This window comes from Adelges cooleyi, unplaced genomic scaffold (genome assembly GCF_023614345.1).
Source record: "Adelges cooleyi isolate 19-005CV unplaced genomic scaffold, UGA_ACOO_1.1 ACOO_flye_CR_arks_rails_tigmint_CR_PRNA_108, whole genome shotgun sequence".
NCBI lineage: Eukaryota > Metazoa > Arthropoda > Insecta > Hemiptera > Adelgidae > Adelges > Adelges cooleyi.
Window position 1 is genome coordinate 2,390,955 of NW_026095761.1, and position 14,416 is coordinate 2,405,370.

At 29.7% G+C, this 14,416-nt stretch overlaps 2 protein-coding genes across 6 annotated transcripts; one reads left to right on the forward strand and one right to left on the reverse strand.

Annotated features, from left to right (window-relative positions):
- Nucleotides 1–115: 115 nt before the first annotated feature.
- LOC126840964 (uncharacterized protein C34C12.4) lies at nt 116–8,856 on the forward strand. Of its 5 annotated transcripts, XM_050577074.1 has the most exons (6): nt 116–250; nt 321–337; nt 6,529–6,608; nt 7,746–7,794; nt 7,968–8,146; nt 8,428–8,856. In XM_050577074.1, exons 3-6 carry the CDS (start codon nt 6,540–6,542, stop codon nt 8,464–8,466), a joined length of 336 nt encoding a protein of 111 aa, XP_050433031.1. In that variant the 5' UTR covers nt 116–250; nt 321–337; nt 6,529–6,539; the 3' UTR covers nt 8,467–8,856. The 5 variants fall into 5 exon arrangements, with proteins under 5 accessions (XP_050433031.1, XP_050433056.1, XP_050433047.1 ...); XM_050577099.1 differs by lacking the exons at nt 116–250; nt 321–337 and adding an exon at nt 5,975–6,114; XM_050577090.1 differs by lacking the exons at nt 116–250; nt 321–337 and adding an exon at nt 6,135–6,419 and having other exon boundaries at nt 6,494–6,608.
- Nucleotides 8,857–9,750: 894 nt separating this feature from the next.
- Nucleotides 9,751–13,113, reverse strand: LOC126840956 (protein DDI1 homolog 2). The gene is made up of 6 exons (XM_050577061.1): nt 12,677–13,113; nt 12,424–12,615; nt 11,625–12,112; nt 11,372–11,561; nt 10,967–11,052; nt 9,751–10,891 (listed from the first exon to the last, which is right to left on the reverse strand). Exons 1-6 carry the CDS (start codon nt 12,936–12,938, stop codon nt 10,811–10,813), a joined length of 1,299 nt encoding a protein of 432 aa, XP_050433018.1. The 5' UTR covers nt 12,939–13,113; the 3' UTR covers nt 9,751–10,810.
- Nucleotides 13,114–14,416: the final 1,303 nt, after the last annotated feature.

The following is a 14,416-nucleotide window of genomic DNA, read 5'->3' on the forward strand; positions in this document are numbered from 1 at the left end:
ACCACAGCTGCATCGGTCGGTTTTTTTTATTATTTTTTTATTAAAGTAAAGTACACGTATTCAAAAAAACGGCACAAACATGCATGCATGTATATGTGTATAATGTAAATTATTCAACATAGTACTGTTGGGTACTACCTCCTATTAAACGCACTGTAAAAAGTCCACCTAGTACAGCAACCATATACGTTCAGTTTAGAACTTGAGCGCTTTGGAATCAGACTCTACTAACGGCGGTACACATTGATATGTAGGTATACCTACTTGTATTAATATAATAATAATATACATTATATTGAAACGATTATTTTTGTTGACAGTATCCACCGGGGTCGAGGTAATTAATATATTTTTATAATTATATCGAATAAATAACGTGCACTTGGAATAACATATTCGGTAAAGTATAGTCTAGACATATACCTATACACAATTAATTAGATATAGGTATATGTGCATAATATAAGCTTTAGTTTTAATCGTTAACTCGTATTAAAACAATATTACAATATACAAATCAGTGACTTTATGCGAATCCATAATTTTCGGTCCGCACAATTTAGAACACTTCATATATTTGAATACTACAATTTTTCTTATTAATAATATATTATAAATTCCGAAATGCGATCATTAGCTGTTATACGTTTAGATAACTTAATGAGATATTATGGAAAATATAAAAATGTATTATTAATGGATCAACCATTATAGTGTCGTGTGGGCAATATACTTGGATGTCTTGTAATGGGGAAAATGATTTTAATCATTTTATTTGCCAACATTATCAGTTACATCACAATTTTTAATTGTACGGTTTAATCAACAAAAAAAATCTGTAGCAACAATACAAGTACCATATTGTATAGGTTGATAAACAAACAAAATCAATATATTAATTACACTAGCTTTAATATTATAAGATCTATTATATTGTATTATCTTATAAGTAACACGACTGAGGTTTAGTCGACCAGTAAAATAATCATTTAAAAGTTGTATTTAATTAAACAACAAATATAACATAGCATAGACACGGTACCGTTTTTTTGGTGACGTGTATTTGTTGGTGAAACGGTTGTTTTTGAGTTGAAATTTCAAGGTGAAAAATTCTATAATGTAGTATACCATATTACACAAATAATCTACTACAATAACATTTCCTAGTCTTTAATGTTATACAAAGAATTGTTTGACCAGCTTTTAGTCCCAAATCGATTTCTTACATACGTTTCTTATATAGATAGTTAAACTGTACTCTATCAAAAGTCTTGCGTACCTACCTAAATAATAAATACACCCTTTTATGTATCAAATGATACCATTACAGATTTAAAAAACTTTTTTTGTAAACTAAGTAGCAACATTAGAATAAAAATACCATTAATCTCTTCTAATCATATTCCTGCGGTAACCCCGAAAAATGTCTTAAAAGGCGGTGGTGTCGTCTCCTGCTTGCTTTATAAAAAAAAATACATTACTAATAATTGTTATCACATTATTTTATTATATTTTATATAAAAAAAATATATATATTAGATTGTTTTGCGCTAGTATGAGTATCATCACACACTATATGAAAATAGTTAGTCATTAAGTCTGTGGCATTACATTATATTTATAGAAAACATATAATACAGTTATAGCCACACTTTAAGGTTAGATAGATAGTTGATTTAAATTAGTATTACAAGTCACAAATATTTAAAAACGGATTAGGTACATATTTAAACTAATTTGGTCCGATTAAATAAGCTCACACATAAACTTATTATTTTCATTTTAGTAAAATTATAATGATCATTGATACAATGGTAGACGTATAATTAATTAATACTTATGACAAAATATATATATTATTTTTTTCGTTTAAAATTTGTCGAATAATGTTTTGAATTTCCTACTTTTTACTATGGCCATGAAAATAACTAGTAGGTATGATTTATGAATAATTTCAATAAACGATCAGACCGCACTGACTGACAGGGTTTACACAAGAATACAATTTTTTTGATATTGTTTTATCAATATTCAATTGGTTTCCTCTGCGGTTTCAGACAAATTATAATTTTTTCTTTTTACATGGAACAATACATCAAATGTCAATTGACAGTGACTAGTTCATGTCAATGTCGGAAAGAACTATTATTCAACATATACGTTAATGTCCAGCCTTGACAAAAGTAATAAAACATAATGTCTCTAGATTTCAAGATGTATCTAGTAATCACATAAATTGTAGTTTGTATAAGCCCTGGGTACTAATAGGTATAATATTAATACCAACGACTATTTATTTTTGATGGCATATAGTACCTACTTAAACAAAGGACTTGAGTGTTGCTGGTTTAGTATAGGTTCAGTTGGTTTGCAAATTATTTGGTAAATGACAGTGTTTTTATCGTTCCTTTTATAAAAGATATACTTCCAATGCTTTGTTCACTCTATAAGTCATTTTATCCTCCTTTCCTTATAAAGGACACTTGTTCGTTCCCAGATTTATAAAAAAAATATATATATTAATAATAATAATACTTAGTTTTTAAACAAATTTATTTTGTAGGCTAAACAATTTGTTTTTAATTTTTCCCTCAAGTATTTATATATATATATATATTTTTTTTTTTTTACTAAGCAGTGTTATCTTCAGATTTTTCTGGTCACACTAGCTTAAAATTAATTCTAAAACTACTAAATAATAATTAATTAAACCTCGAAATTCAACAAAGACTACTTAAAAAGTTGTTTTTTATTTCAAATGTGTATAAACTAAGTAGGTATATGTTTGGAAAATGGATGTACATTTTTTCGCATATGAGATTTTTAAGCTTAAGACACTGCACTTGTCTAAACATGACCTATTTTTCCCCATTAGTTTCAAAAGTGCTAACAATGTAATATAATAACATAGGAATACATTTTTAGTTGAATTGTATTTTTTGCTAGTTTTTTGTTGTAAGATTCTTGTGTCAGCAGCATCTTAAGCACAAAACATAACATACATTTTTTTTGGAGAAGAGGGGGGGGGGTAAAATAAGTTTTAAACAGTTATTTCATTTTGAAAAACAACACTGAGTAGTTGATTGTAACGATAACTGAAAAAACATGTAAAACCCTTATAATATCCAAGTAAAAAAATATTCACTAAGTATAAAAAAAATGTATCAAGATTTATGCCGACAATTATAATATTTATAACTACCTGAGTGTATATTGTTGCATACATTTTTGTTGCTATGAAATACAAAAATTAGTAAAGAAACAACCAGATAAGTCCAGTTTCTAAAATTGTTTAAGTAGATTAAAATAAATCTCTTTACCTGATTTACTTCCATTTTGGGGGGGGGGGGAATGCGTTTTGTATTTTTATAGTAATAATCCAATTCCACTGTATGTTACACCAAAGTTTAGATAATTTTTCCATAAAAAAAAACAATGGACTTGTAAGGTTGTTGGTCCAAGCTCTTTAATTATAGCATAAATTATTACATCAAATTAAAAACTGTCGATTAAACAAGCAAAGTAAAAATTTATAAAAAAACCTAAATAAAAAGAATAAACAATTTTTTGTTTCTAAATAATTGTACAAGCTTAATTTCTAGCTAAAAAAACAATTTAAAGAGAAAAATGTTGAACATAACATGTCCATTTAATGAAATAATAATATTTAAATTTAAAATTTATATTTTTTTGGACTTTAATCGCTGAATTGTAATCTGAATTCGATTTTTCTTTAGCACACGCAATTATTATTTTCATAATCAACTCCAAAATTACAACTAACAAAACAGAAATCAGAAATTTAAAATTCTCTTTTGTGTAAAAAAAAAAACTTTACAAATTCTACATTAATAATTATATGTTCAGAGAGGAAAAGATACGCTTATTTTCTTATTATATTTTTTTTGGAGTTTACTCTATTTGAAGTACATTTAAGATGAAACGTGCCAGAGAAATAATTTCGAGACCAGATTTGGATTCAACTAAAAATAAATAAATATAATTGTAATAGGGCTTTTGTTCCTTAAAAAAGTTAAATTTTTTGCTGTAAATATCACTGTGGCCTGAAATATTTTCTAAGGGAGGGCTGGACTCAGTTCCCTTTGAAAGGTTCCTCCCATTTGCGGTAACACTGGTAGATACATGGTTACTGGTTACTTATGGTACTGCGTTGTCAGGTGAATTTAAATAATATAATTATTTAAAATATTAGTTACTATTTATACTTGGTTGGTTACTGTTGGTAACCTATGCGCTGTTGGTTATCAAACTGGCGGAAATGAATAAAACGTGTGTTGGAAAAATTGGCATAATAACGCATAATTAAAATTGGACGTTAATACGACGCGGTTTGTTTGTTTATATATATTGTTTTCATGTGAACATATTTTATTATTTATATAATATATTTTCTACGTCGTATACTCGTGTAGGTCTCAGTCCTTTGTGAGTATATCCGTATATATATATATATATATATATTTAGGTATAAATTGCACACATCCGTTAAATTCGGACAGTAAATACCGACAAAGAAAGAGCTGGCCGAGTTATTATTTTTTTTTGAAGTAGTGCGCAAATGCATTAAAATTAGATTTAAACCTAACAGAACAACAACACAAGGGGTCTTTATTATTTTGTCTAACGTCATCGACAAAACGGCCAAAATCAGGCGTATCTAGTGTGTGTGTAATAATATTATCAATAATAATAGTAATGTAATATTATGCGTCGTTCATTGTATAAGCCAATTGTCTGCTTGTAATAATTGCATTTTGAAATAACAACCTTTTTGAATTGAATTAATGTGTACGAAAAACAATATTCAAATATTCATTCGGCGTGTTCTATATTTTTGCATTTAAACTTCATTGGGTCTAATGTGAGGCTATTATTTTTGTGAAATTTGTAACCCTAATTTTTGCCCCAAAAATAGAGGTTTTTAAGTAATTTTTAAAAAAAAATCTGATTCTGAAATTTTTATCATAAAACCAGAGACTCGAATCAAGTCTTTTGGTCTAATAACGGGAATGGGCCGAGATTTATTTATATATTTTTTTCAACAATGAAAATTTTTTGTTTTTTAAACCTGAAAAAAATGTATAAGTCGCATTTATCATTTGTTTACTCCCATAATATGCAAAAAATCAAATTATACCGAGACATGTTTTATTTTAATTTAGTTTTTTAAATAAAAAAACCAAAATTATACATTTTTTTTCGGATTTAAAAAAAAAAATAGAAATAAATCTCGGCTCATACTCCTGTTGTTAGACCAAAAGATTTGATTTGTGTATCTGATTTTATGATAAAAATTTCAGTATTTTAAAACGGGTCGAAATAGATTTTTCGTGAAAAATAACATTAAACAAAAGCTCTGTTTTTGGGATAAAAACGAGTGATGAAATTTTTGAAAAAATCAAGGTCTTATAATCATAGGTGCAAATACGGGGGGCTAAGGTGGGCTTAGCCCTCCCAATGCTAGACATAGCCCCACCAAAAAAAAATAGGTTATGCATACCTACAATTTTAAAATACAAAATTATATTTACTTATATATATATAATTTAAAACAAATTCCAGCCCCCCAAGTTAAAAATTGAAATTGCGCCTATGCTTATAATATTAGACCAATAGAAGTTTAATAAGTTTAAATTTCGACGATAGACCCCATATGTATGTTTTTGAAAATTTCGAGTTACACCACTTTTACAGATAATCGACCTACATATTATACATCAGTATGTATATTTTGAATATTTGTAAATAATCGCGGGCTTGGATCAGTATTATTATCGCAAATTAACACCGAGTGGAGAGAGGACACGTAAACCGTTTTATATATTATCATATAATAAGAATATTGCACAGATAGGAGGTGGATGTCGCTTTATCAGCTGCTGTGCTCAGTGCCACAATCATTATTACTGTATACTATATAAATACTACACCTATATGTGTGTATTCAAACATTATACAGTAGCTGCTGTCCGCTCTGTCGTTTTGCCACTATTATCGCGTTATCAACGTTGGACGTTCACTGTACTCCGTTCCAACTCACAACAAATAATAATAATAATAATAATAATATTATAATATATTTTAACTTGGCAGGTACACTCAAAACTTAATATTTTACCTACAGTTGTTGTTGTTATTGTTATTATTATTGTTGTTGTTGTTGTGATTGTCGTTTCTAGTCCGTTAGTATTCGCATAATTTCTACGGTTTTTTTTTTCAACCGACAATTTTTTTAGACATTTACTTTTTTGCAATCGACCCGCCGTCAAGTATAATATAATTACATTGGTTATAGTAGGTACGTTTAGTGTAATTTTTATTTCCACAATTTGTTCATATCCGCTAATCGGCACTTGTTCGCTGAACCCATATTGTCGTCACGGTACCTACTTAAGAAGGTGCGTAACATCCAGATGTTTTTCGACACACACACACCGGACGTTAATAATAATAATAATAATATCCGTGTCAGGTTTTGCACTTAAACATATTTTGGTTTGTCTTTAGAACGGTTGAAGATGAGCGACAACGATCCGTGCGAATGCTTCTGGAATCACGAGTTGTCGATGCAACGTCTGATATCGCTGGTAACGTACCATCATTTTATTTTAACCTTAGTTATTATTTTGTTTTAAGTACCTAGATCATCTAAACATACACACATTATTAGTGTGTAAAAGTTACTAATCACTACAAGCTCGATAGTACTATCATAATTGGTAACAAAAGAGAAAGTTTGTAATATAACGTGAAGTTTCTCGATTACCTGCTTTAGAAAATCTTTAAAGACCGCAGTTTTAATGGTTTTCAAAATGAAAACTAAAAAATTGCATGTTCCTATACGTGTTTGATATTCATTTAAATCAAAAATATAATTTAGAAATGTTATATCAACCGCCGTTATCAAAACTAATTTGATTCATTTGCCTTACTTATAGTAGTAGTGTATTTGCATCTGTTTAATGGCAAAAAACTAATCAATTTCATGTTTACAATTAAAAGTAATAGTTTTGACCTATTTAAAACCAACGTCGAACCTAACAAAACACAATGTAACTGGCGCCCATGTATAGTAAGTTGATATTTGATATTGCCGTTTTGGAATTTTTAAGTCTTGTCTCTAAAAAACAAAATCATTAAGGCACATTTTAACAAAAAAATTATAATTCTGCCCCTATTGATGATGATGTACTTTTAATCACTTATAATATAATATTTGTTTTAAATAATTATCATTGTAAAAACCGAAATATAGAAGGATCATTAGTAAACCTGATTTATGCTTAGTTTGTAAGTCTTGCATAATTTTTTTAACCATACGTTAATAATTATTATTACTAAAGCGCATAACCGTGTAAACCACAAAGTTTATAAAATATATTTTACATTTTTTCCTAATAAGATGAAACATGGCTTATTACCAAATTTTATTCGGTCCTTGTTAGATTCCTTTGTTAGACTTAAGTATAATAAAACGTATCTTGGAAGAGTTTCTTAAATTTAATCATGTTCTAAAAATATAAATATTTTGTGATACGTTGACTATTTTTTAATTGCTTAAAGGAAACATGTAAATATGTCAGAACATTTTATAATGTCATATTAATTGTTTCTTAGAACTGGTATTAGATGAACGCACGAGATATTTGATTTCATTGTGTTATAATAGTATTACGGTATGTTTTTCAACATTTTTAATTTGTTCATTAATTTTTTTGTTGTAGCTTCGTCAGTCGCAGTCGGCGTGCACCGATATCGACTGTTTGGATCCAGGTAATTTCAAAGAATATTTTAATGTTAATTTTTAATCTCAAATCGGTAGGTTGAGCCATAGAAAAAACAATTTTATCAGAAACAACGGACATAATATGTGAACACTGGATAATTTGAATTATGACTAGACTTACTAGTTGGTAATTGATCGGAGACATATTTTGATTTTACAGTGCAGAGATTGGACACTCCAGGAGCGTCGAACGGCGAAGACACTAACTTCATTCTACTGACAGGCGTATGGGTGATTGTCGCTTTGGTGTTGTACTTCATGCGTCCCAATCGGGCTCGTACACAAGAAGAGGAAACCAAAAAATTGCAGTTTGGCGGAACCGATAACGGCGGATCGAATGTATGTGCAAAAGCGACGTCCACACTGACGAGATGTAGCACTGATTGCAACACAAACATGTCACGGCTAAATCATTAAGGGCCATATTTATAGTTAGTTCTTAAGAATAAGCATTGCTTAAGAACTGACTATAACTACGGCCCTAAGTCTTCAAAACGTCAAATCGTCTTGTAACGTTTTGCTGTAACCCGTTTTGTGTTGCAGTTTGCGCGTGTCGAGTCGTTTTTAGAATTTTTTACCTATTATTTTTCTGTAAAATTTTGTTGGATATCTGTTTTTAGGACCCACCGCCGCCGCCGCCGTCGATGGGAGCTCAATAATTCAGAATTTTTATATATATAAAAAAAAAAAAAAATTTACATTCTCCGAGCATTTATTTTAAGCTCGTTCACTTTGAAATTCCCTTCCATTATTCCATTAAAAAAAATCATCATTATAATCTCATAGATGTTAAGACCTATCAAAGTTTTTAAATACTTGACTGACGTAATAACTGTATGCTCCAGAATTGAATAAAAAAAAAACCGGTTTTCTTGTATTCAAAAATCAAGACATCGTCATCCATACTTGGAGACTTTTTTTTTTAATCTTACGACGTTATTTTAAACTCTACCATCATTCGTCGAGTAGAAAATGTTGTTAAAATATTATACATCTTATTGTTTTGTACAGAAATATAAATGTACACATTGTGACACGTAGCGTAAAGACGTTCTTGTTTCATTATTACTATTCACACAATTTTAAGATAGTACATTTAATACTTTATTTTTTGTTGTTTTTGTAAAGTAATACTTTACACTTTTAATTTATATTCACATAATATTGTCGATTAAAAATTTCACAACATTAAATCAATAAATTGACTTAAACAGCAAACATTTCGATAAAAAAAACTTCAATGGTCAAAAGGGGTTTAATATTTTGAATATGTTTCGGGTTAATTTAAATAATTTCTTTTTTTTTTTTTTTCATAATACGTATGTTATTTTACTGTTATTTTAATGTGATTTATTTATCTTTTATTTGTTGTCGCGACCAATTTTTTTTATTGGGTTTCTTGTTTTCTTCTTTAACATCTTTTACGTACGTCTTTGATATATTATAATGTATTAACTTTAATATTAGACTGTAAGCTGCATTTTATTATAATTGTCTAGCGTAATTCTATGCAATATATATATCGAATATAAATAATAAAGATATACTTTCCACCCAAAAACAACTGTTTTCTAGTTAGTTTTCCCCCTTTACATTGTTTAGCAGTATTTTTGTAAGTCTGCATTTGGTCAGCCAGTAGTGAATGGAAGTTCAAGGAATAATGTCTTAAACAATTTTTAATTTAAAATAAGTTGTTAGGTTAATACAGAATTCCACCAATAATAATAATAAAGAATTTAAAATTGTTCAAGTCTAAATATTTGATATTACCACATAAATCGTCGTAAAGCTATTGCACAAATTAGCATTGATGATAAAAATTTTAATTATTGTTTTTCACAATTTAATTTCCAGCTAAAGTAGGAACTTTCTCATTTTTAGATGTAATATTGCAGAAAACTGTTTTTTTTTTTGAAAAGTGAATTTAGTACTGTCAAATTAATTGTTTAATAGAGTTAAACTCGGTTTACACGTAAGTAAAATAGGTCCTTACTCCAATACATACATCTGTCGAATAACTACGGTAATTTACATACCAAACGGATAAATCCAATATATTAAATATTTATATAATACATTCACCTATTCATTTGCGTTAGCACACTAATACATTATTATTATTACACAGTATATATATATATATCTTTTTTGGTATTTTACTAAAACTACAATATTCAATAGCCCTCGAATTATCATAACAATAAATACCAAAATTTGTATTACAATATTATAGTCATTGTTTTTTAAATATAAATACAGTCTATTAATATGTTATGTTAATGCAGAAAATAAATTGTACTAAAATAATAACAGTTTTAAATGAAAAAGTTTTTGTCTTTCACATAATCATGTATTAGAATTGTATTTTGAACACCTCGTTTTCATTACAAATAAATAATCGAGATGTATTGAATTAGTATTTGGTTAATACACTCGAATATTGCTCTTTAATATTACTAGACCGAACCTTTATACAATGTATCTAATTAATATTTAGAAATAAGTTTTCACTTTGGACCATCCAAAGAGAGTAGTTGACCGTTCATTCTGCGACATTACTACGATAATTAATAAAAGTTTCTAAATTTATACAATATGAAGAAGGCGAGTATAAAAAAAGTTAACATTTTACACAAAAGATGATAATAGAACTATTATGTAACGCTATTAAATAAAAATAAACTATAATTTCCTAATCAAAAAAAAAAAAAAAACTTTTTAAATTAAATTTAGTATTTGTAAAACAAGTCATAAACGAAACTAACATTAACGTCCGTTTTACGGATACAATATTTTGTTTTTGCAAAAAAAGAACAATTTTAAATGACAAATTTATTGAGGCAGACACAACTTATCTTATATATATAGGACTCTTTTTTTTGCAAATTTACCTAGAGCTACTTTAAATCTATCATTCCATTTAAAATACAATTGTTTTTGGCTAAAAACATTTAATAGTGACGAGTATGTTAAATTTACGACATTATCGATTTCGATCAAATGTCAAAATTTCAATATTTTGGCAAATAAAGATGCCATCGCTTGATTTTTATTTCCGTTGAACCGATCGAGTTCTTGTATTACCTAGAAAGTGTAGATGAAAAAAACAAATTACTATCTTCTTTTTTTTTTAAAGTTATCTATAATATTGATGATTACCTGTTCCCGAGAAAATCCTATATTAATTAGTTCCTTGATATCGGATTCTTTGTACGAATGACTAGGAGAAGAACTACTGCTAGATTCTACAACACATGCCAACGATAAACGGTTTAAATGGTAAACAAAATATATAATAAAGCTTTTTTTGATATATGTTTATTTTAACGACACTATTGTAACTCTCTCGAGTATACTTGTAAGGAGAGTGCACAACACACAAAGAACAGGAATAACGGTAGTATGGAATCGAAAAGGTACCTCTGATTGAAGAAGGATAATAGCCGATTTCAAAGAAGTAAGCGTCTCTTCTTCGTTTTCCTATTACAAATTTATCGATCACTGGAGGAATCACTTAAAAACCAATTTATCGTAAAGGTGTAAACTTAATATGAGATTACCAACCACCACTTTGGTACATCTTTTTGCTTTCTTCCATCGCCTTCTTCAACTCTTTGTCTTCTTTTTTGTCCACATCGTAATCGCTGGACGTGGTCAAACGTGCACAATCCGGTAGCTCGTTTTCGGGCAAGAAAGGCGTTTCTGTTCCGGTCGTTCCGATTCTCAAAACATTATTTTTTAAGTCTATACAACACTAAAAAAAGAGTACGTTTTAAGGTTGTTAATATTTAATTATTGTTTTTTTTTTCAGTATTACTTGATGTCTTTTCAACATATCTAATCCTAGAAGCATGTCCATGGGTTGTTCCTCGAGCACGGAGAAACTAGTAGTCAAAAAATCGTTTTCAATCGCTACTTGGACCATGTGTATCCTGCCGATAATTTTTTGTATGCCAACACCTTTAGCTATACCCGCCCATCTGACGTCGACCAATCTCATTATGTTGCATCTTTCAGCACACGCCGACGACATGATCGTAGTTTGAGCTCCAGAATCGATAAACGCTTTGACGGGGTGTCCGTCCACTTTACAGTTAATATACAACATGACGACTGTTCCGAACATCTCCGGATTGTATTCCATTGCGGCTTCCATGTTGGCTTCTATGTTTTTTTGCCGTATTTCTTCAGCAATTAGTTTTTGTGCCTCCGAGTCGAAAGGATGCGCCTTCATCATTCTAATCCTCTGGTTTTCACGTCTATTGCGGTCTTCCACTTGTTCGGCCATGACTTTTGCAAATTCCTCTGCAATACAAATTAATCGTCCATCAAAGGTTTAGCTTAGTTTTTTTTAAGTTAATTTCAACCGATCAGTTTGACAGTTTTTTCAATTATCATACGTGAAAATATAATAAGACGTAAAACCTGTCTTCAAATGAATAAGACGGCAAACTGTTTCATACGAGATTTATTTTTTTTTGTCTAGTATCGATTCAGTTTTAGTCTGGTTTTATTGTATTTAAATTTAAACGTATTATCTTAACATAAAAAAATAGGTATACAAAAAATCACAAAAGAAAGTATAGTATTTAGTAACAATAGCATACTACACGTACCTAAATTATTCGAAGAAAGAGCATCAGCCAACCTCGGATTATTTTGTTTCAGGAGAGCCATCTGATCGGGGCTCGAGAGAAACAATTTCCTTACGTATTCTGCGTCTTGCATTTGATTTTGTCTGGCAGGCTGATTTCCGTTAGAGGTTCCGGGCACTTGAATACGACTGAAATCGAATTGCGGCAGGATATCTAAAAGTGACAAAAGATTAAATAGAAGGAAAAAAAACCTCCAATCTCGTATATTACTCACTAGTACTCGAGTTGCTGAAATCGCTGCCCATTCCGTTGTTGGTTAGCTTTTGGATTACGATAACGTCCCCATCGCGAACGCCCAACGTTTTCATAGTTTTGAAGTCGTCTATCATCAGCTGACCGTTGTGGCTGAGACCGATTTGTTGCGATTGGATTCCCGTTTCCATTTCGCATAGTGCTTTGAAATTGATCAGTTCCAAGTCTTCACTGACGTCGAGTACAAATAAATTATCATCGTGCGTTGTGACAGTGATTTTCATTTTGACTCGTTCACCAAATTCGTGTGTTGTGTAGAAGAATAATATATATATATAAGTTTTGGTGTTTATAATATAATTGTTAGAAATGTAATTATTTAGAACATGAATATATTTTATTTGAAGGATAACAAAATTTTAATAAAGAAAACCACTCAGTCATTCTTTGTTTTTGTTGTCATGGCCACACGCTTATCACGAATAAAGTTTTGCGGCGGATAACTGATAAAAATCAGTGCTGACAACATTAAAACAGAATTGCAAACAACGGTGAACTCTAGCATACATTTTTTATACATATAGGCAGGCAAGTCGAAATACCAGTAAGGTTTTGAAACTGAATTAACTTATGTAAGTTAAATAACTCAATGTATCTGCTCTGCACATACATTTTCAGTAAAATCGTCATTGGCCATTACTCACTAGGATGTCTAATATATCATATAAAAATTATTACCATAAGGGAAAACGTTCTTTAATTCCATTTAATAATTATTAGGTCTACAACAACCTAACTGAAGGCAACGTTTTCGATTTTAAAATACTACATTTCTCTTGGCGCGTTTTTGGTAAAGTCGCTGTTGGTACCACTGTCTACTGTGGAATACAACAGTATCATTTGTTATCACACGTTATCAATTTTTGGAAGAACTGCTTCCATCGCATTAGAAATAATACTAAATATCCCATTAGCTTTTTGACGGTTTTTTGAAAATATATTTTTAATTTAATAATAAATCATTTTATTACAGACGCGTTACTATATTTATTAGTTGGTTTTAAATACATACAGTTTAATGAAATTACAAAATGTCAACACGATAATATTTAAACGTTTATGGAAAATTTTAAATATTCAATTTGACAGTCGAGAGTGTAGTGAGTGTACGCACTGATTATTTTATCATTGGTAAATTCGACTCGTTAAAGGAAGGAAGTCATATGATATTATTTTAACCAAAATTCTACAATCAAAGTTAAACCAACGTCGATCCCCTTCGCCGACCTTTTTACAACTTTGGTGGTGCTACACCGAAAAATAAAACAAGTCACACAAACACTACAAGACGCTGTAAGTAAATATATTTACAAACATTATAAATAAACCGAAAAACATTAAAATTAATAAATTATAATGTTTTTCGGTAAAATTATTTTTGCTATACTTAACGCGTACTGTTGTTAGGTTAAAAAAATGTTGTCTTTCAACTCTCTGCGAAGCTTGAACGTCGCTTCAAAAGCGTCAACTTTCATGAGGCGTAACATTTCCGCATCGTCGGTTCTAATGGCCAACGTGTCCGACCCAATTCAACAGTTGTTCTTGGACAAAATTCGCGATTACAAAGGAAAATTTGACTCCAAGTCGTTCGACCCTTCCATCGACAAAGGTTACAAGGCCGATTTGGAAAAAATTGGCAAGCAGTTCAACATCAGCCCCAACGATGATCCAACCAAATTCCCCCCGATCAAATTCGATGAAC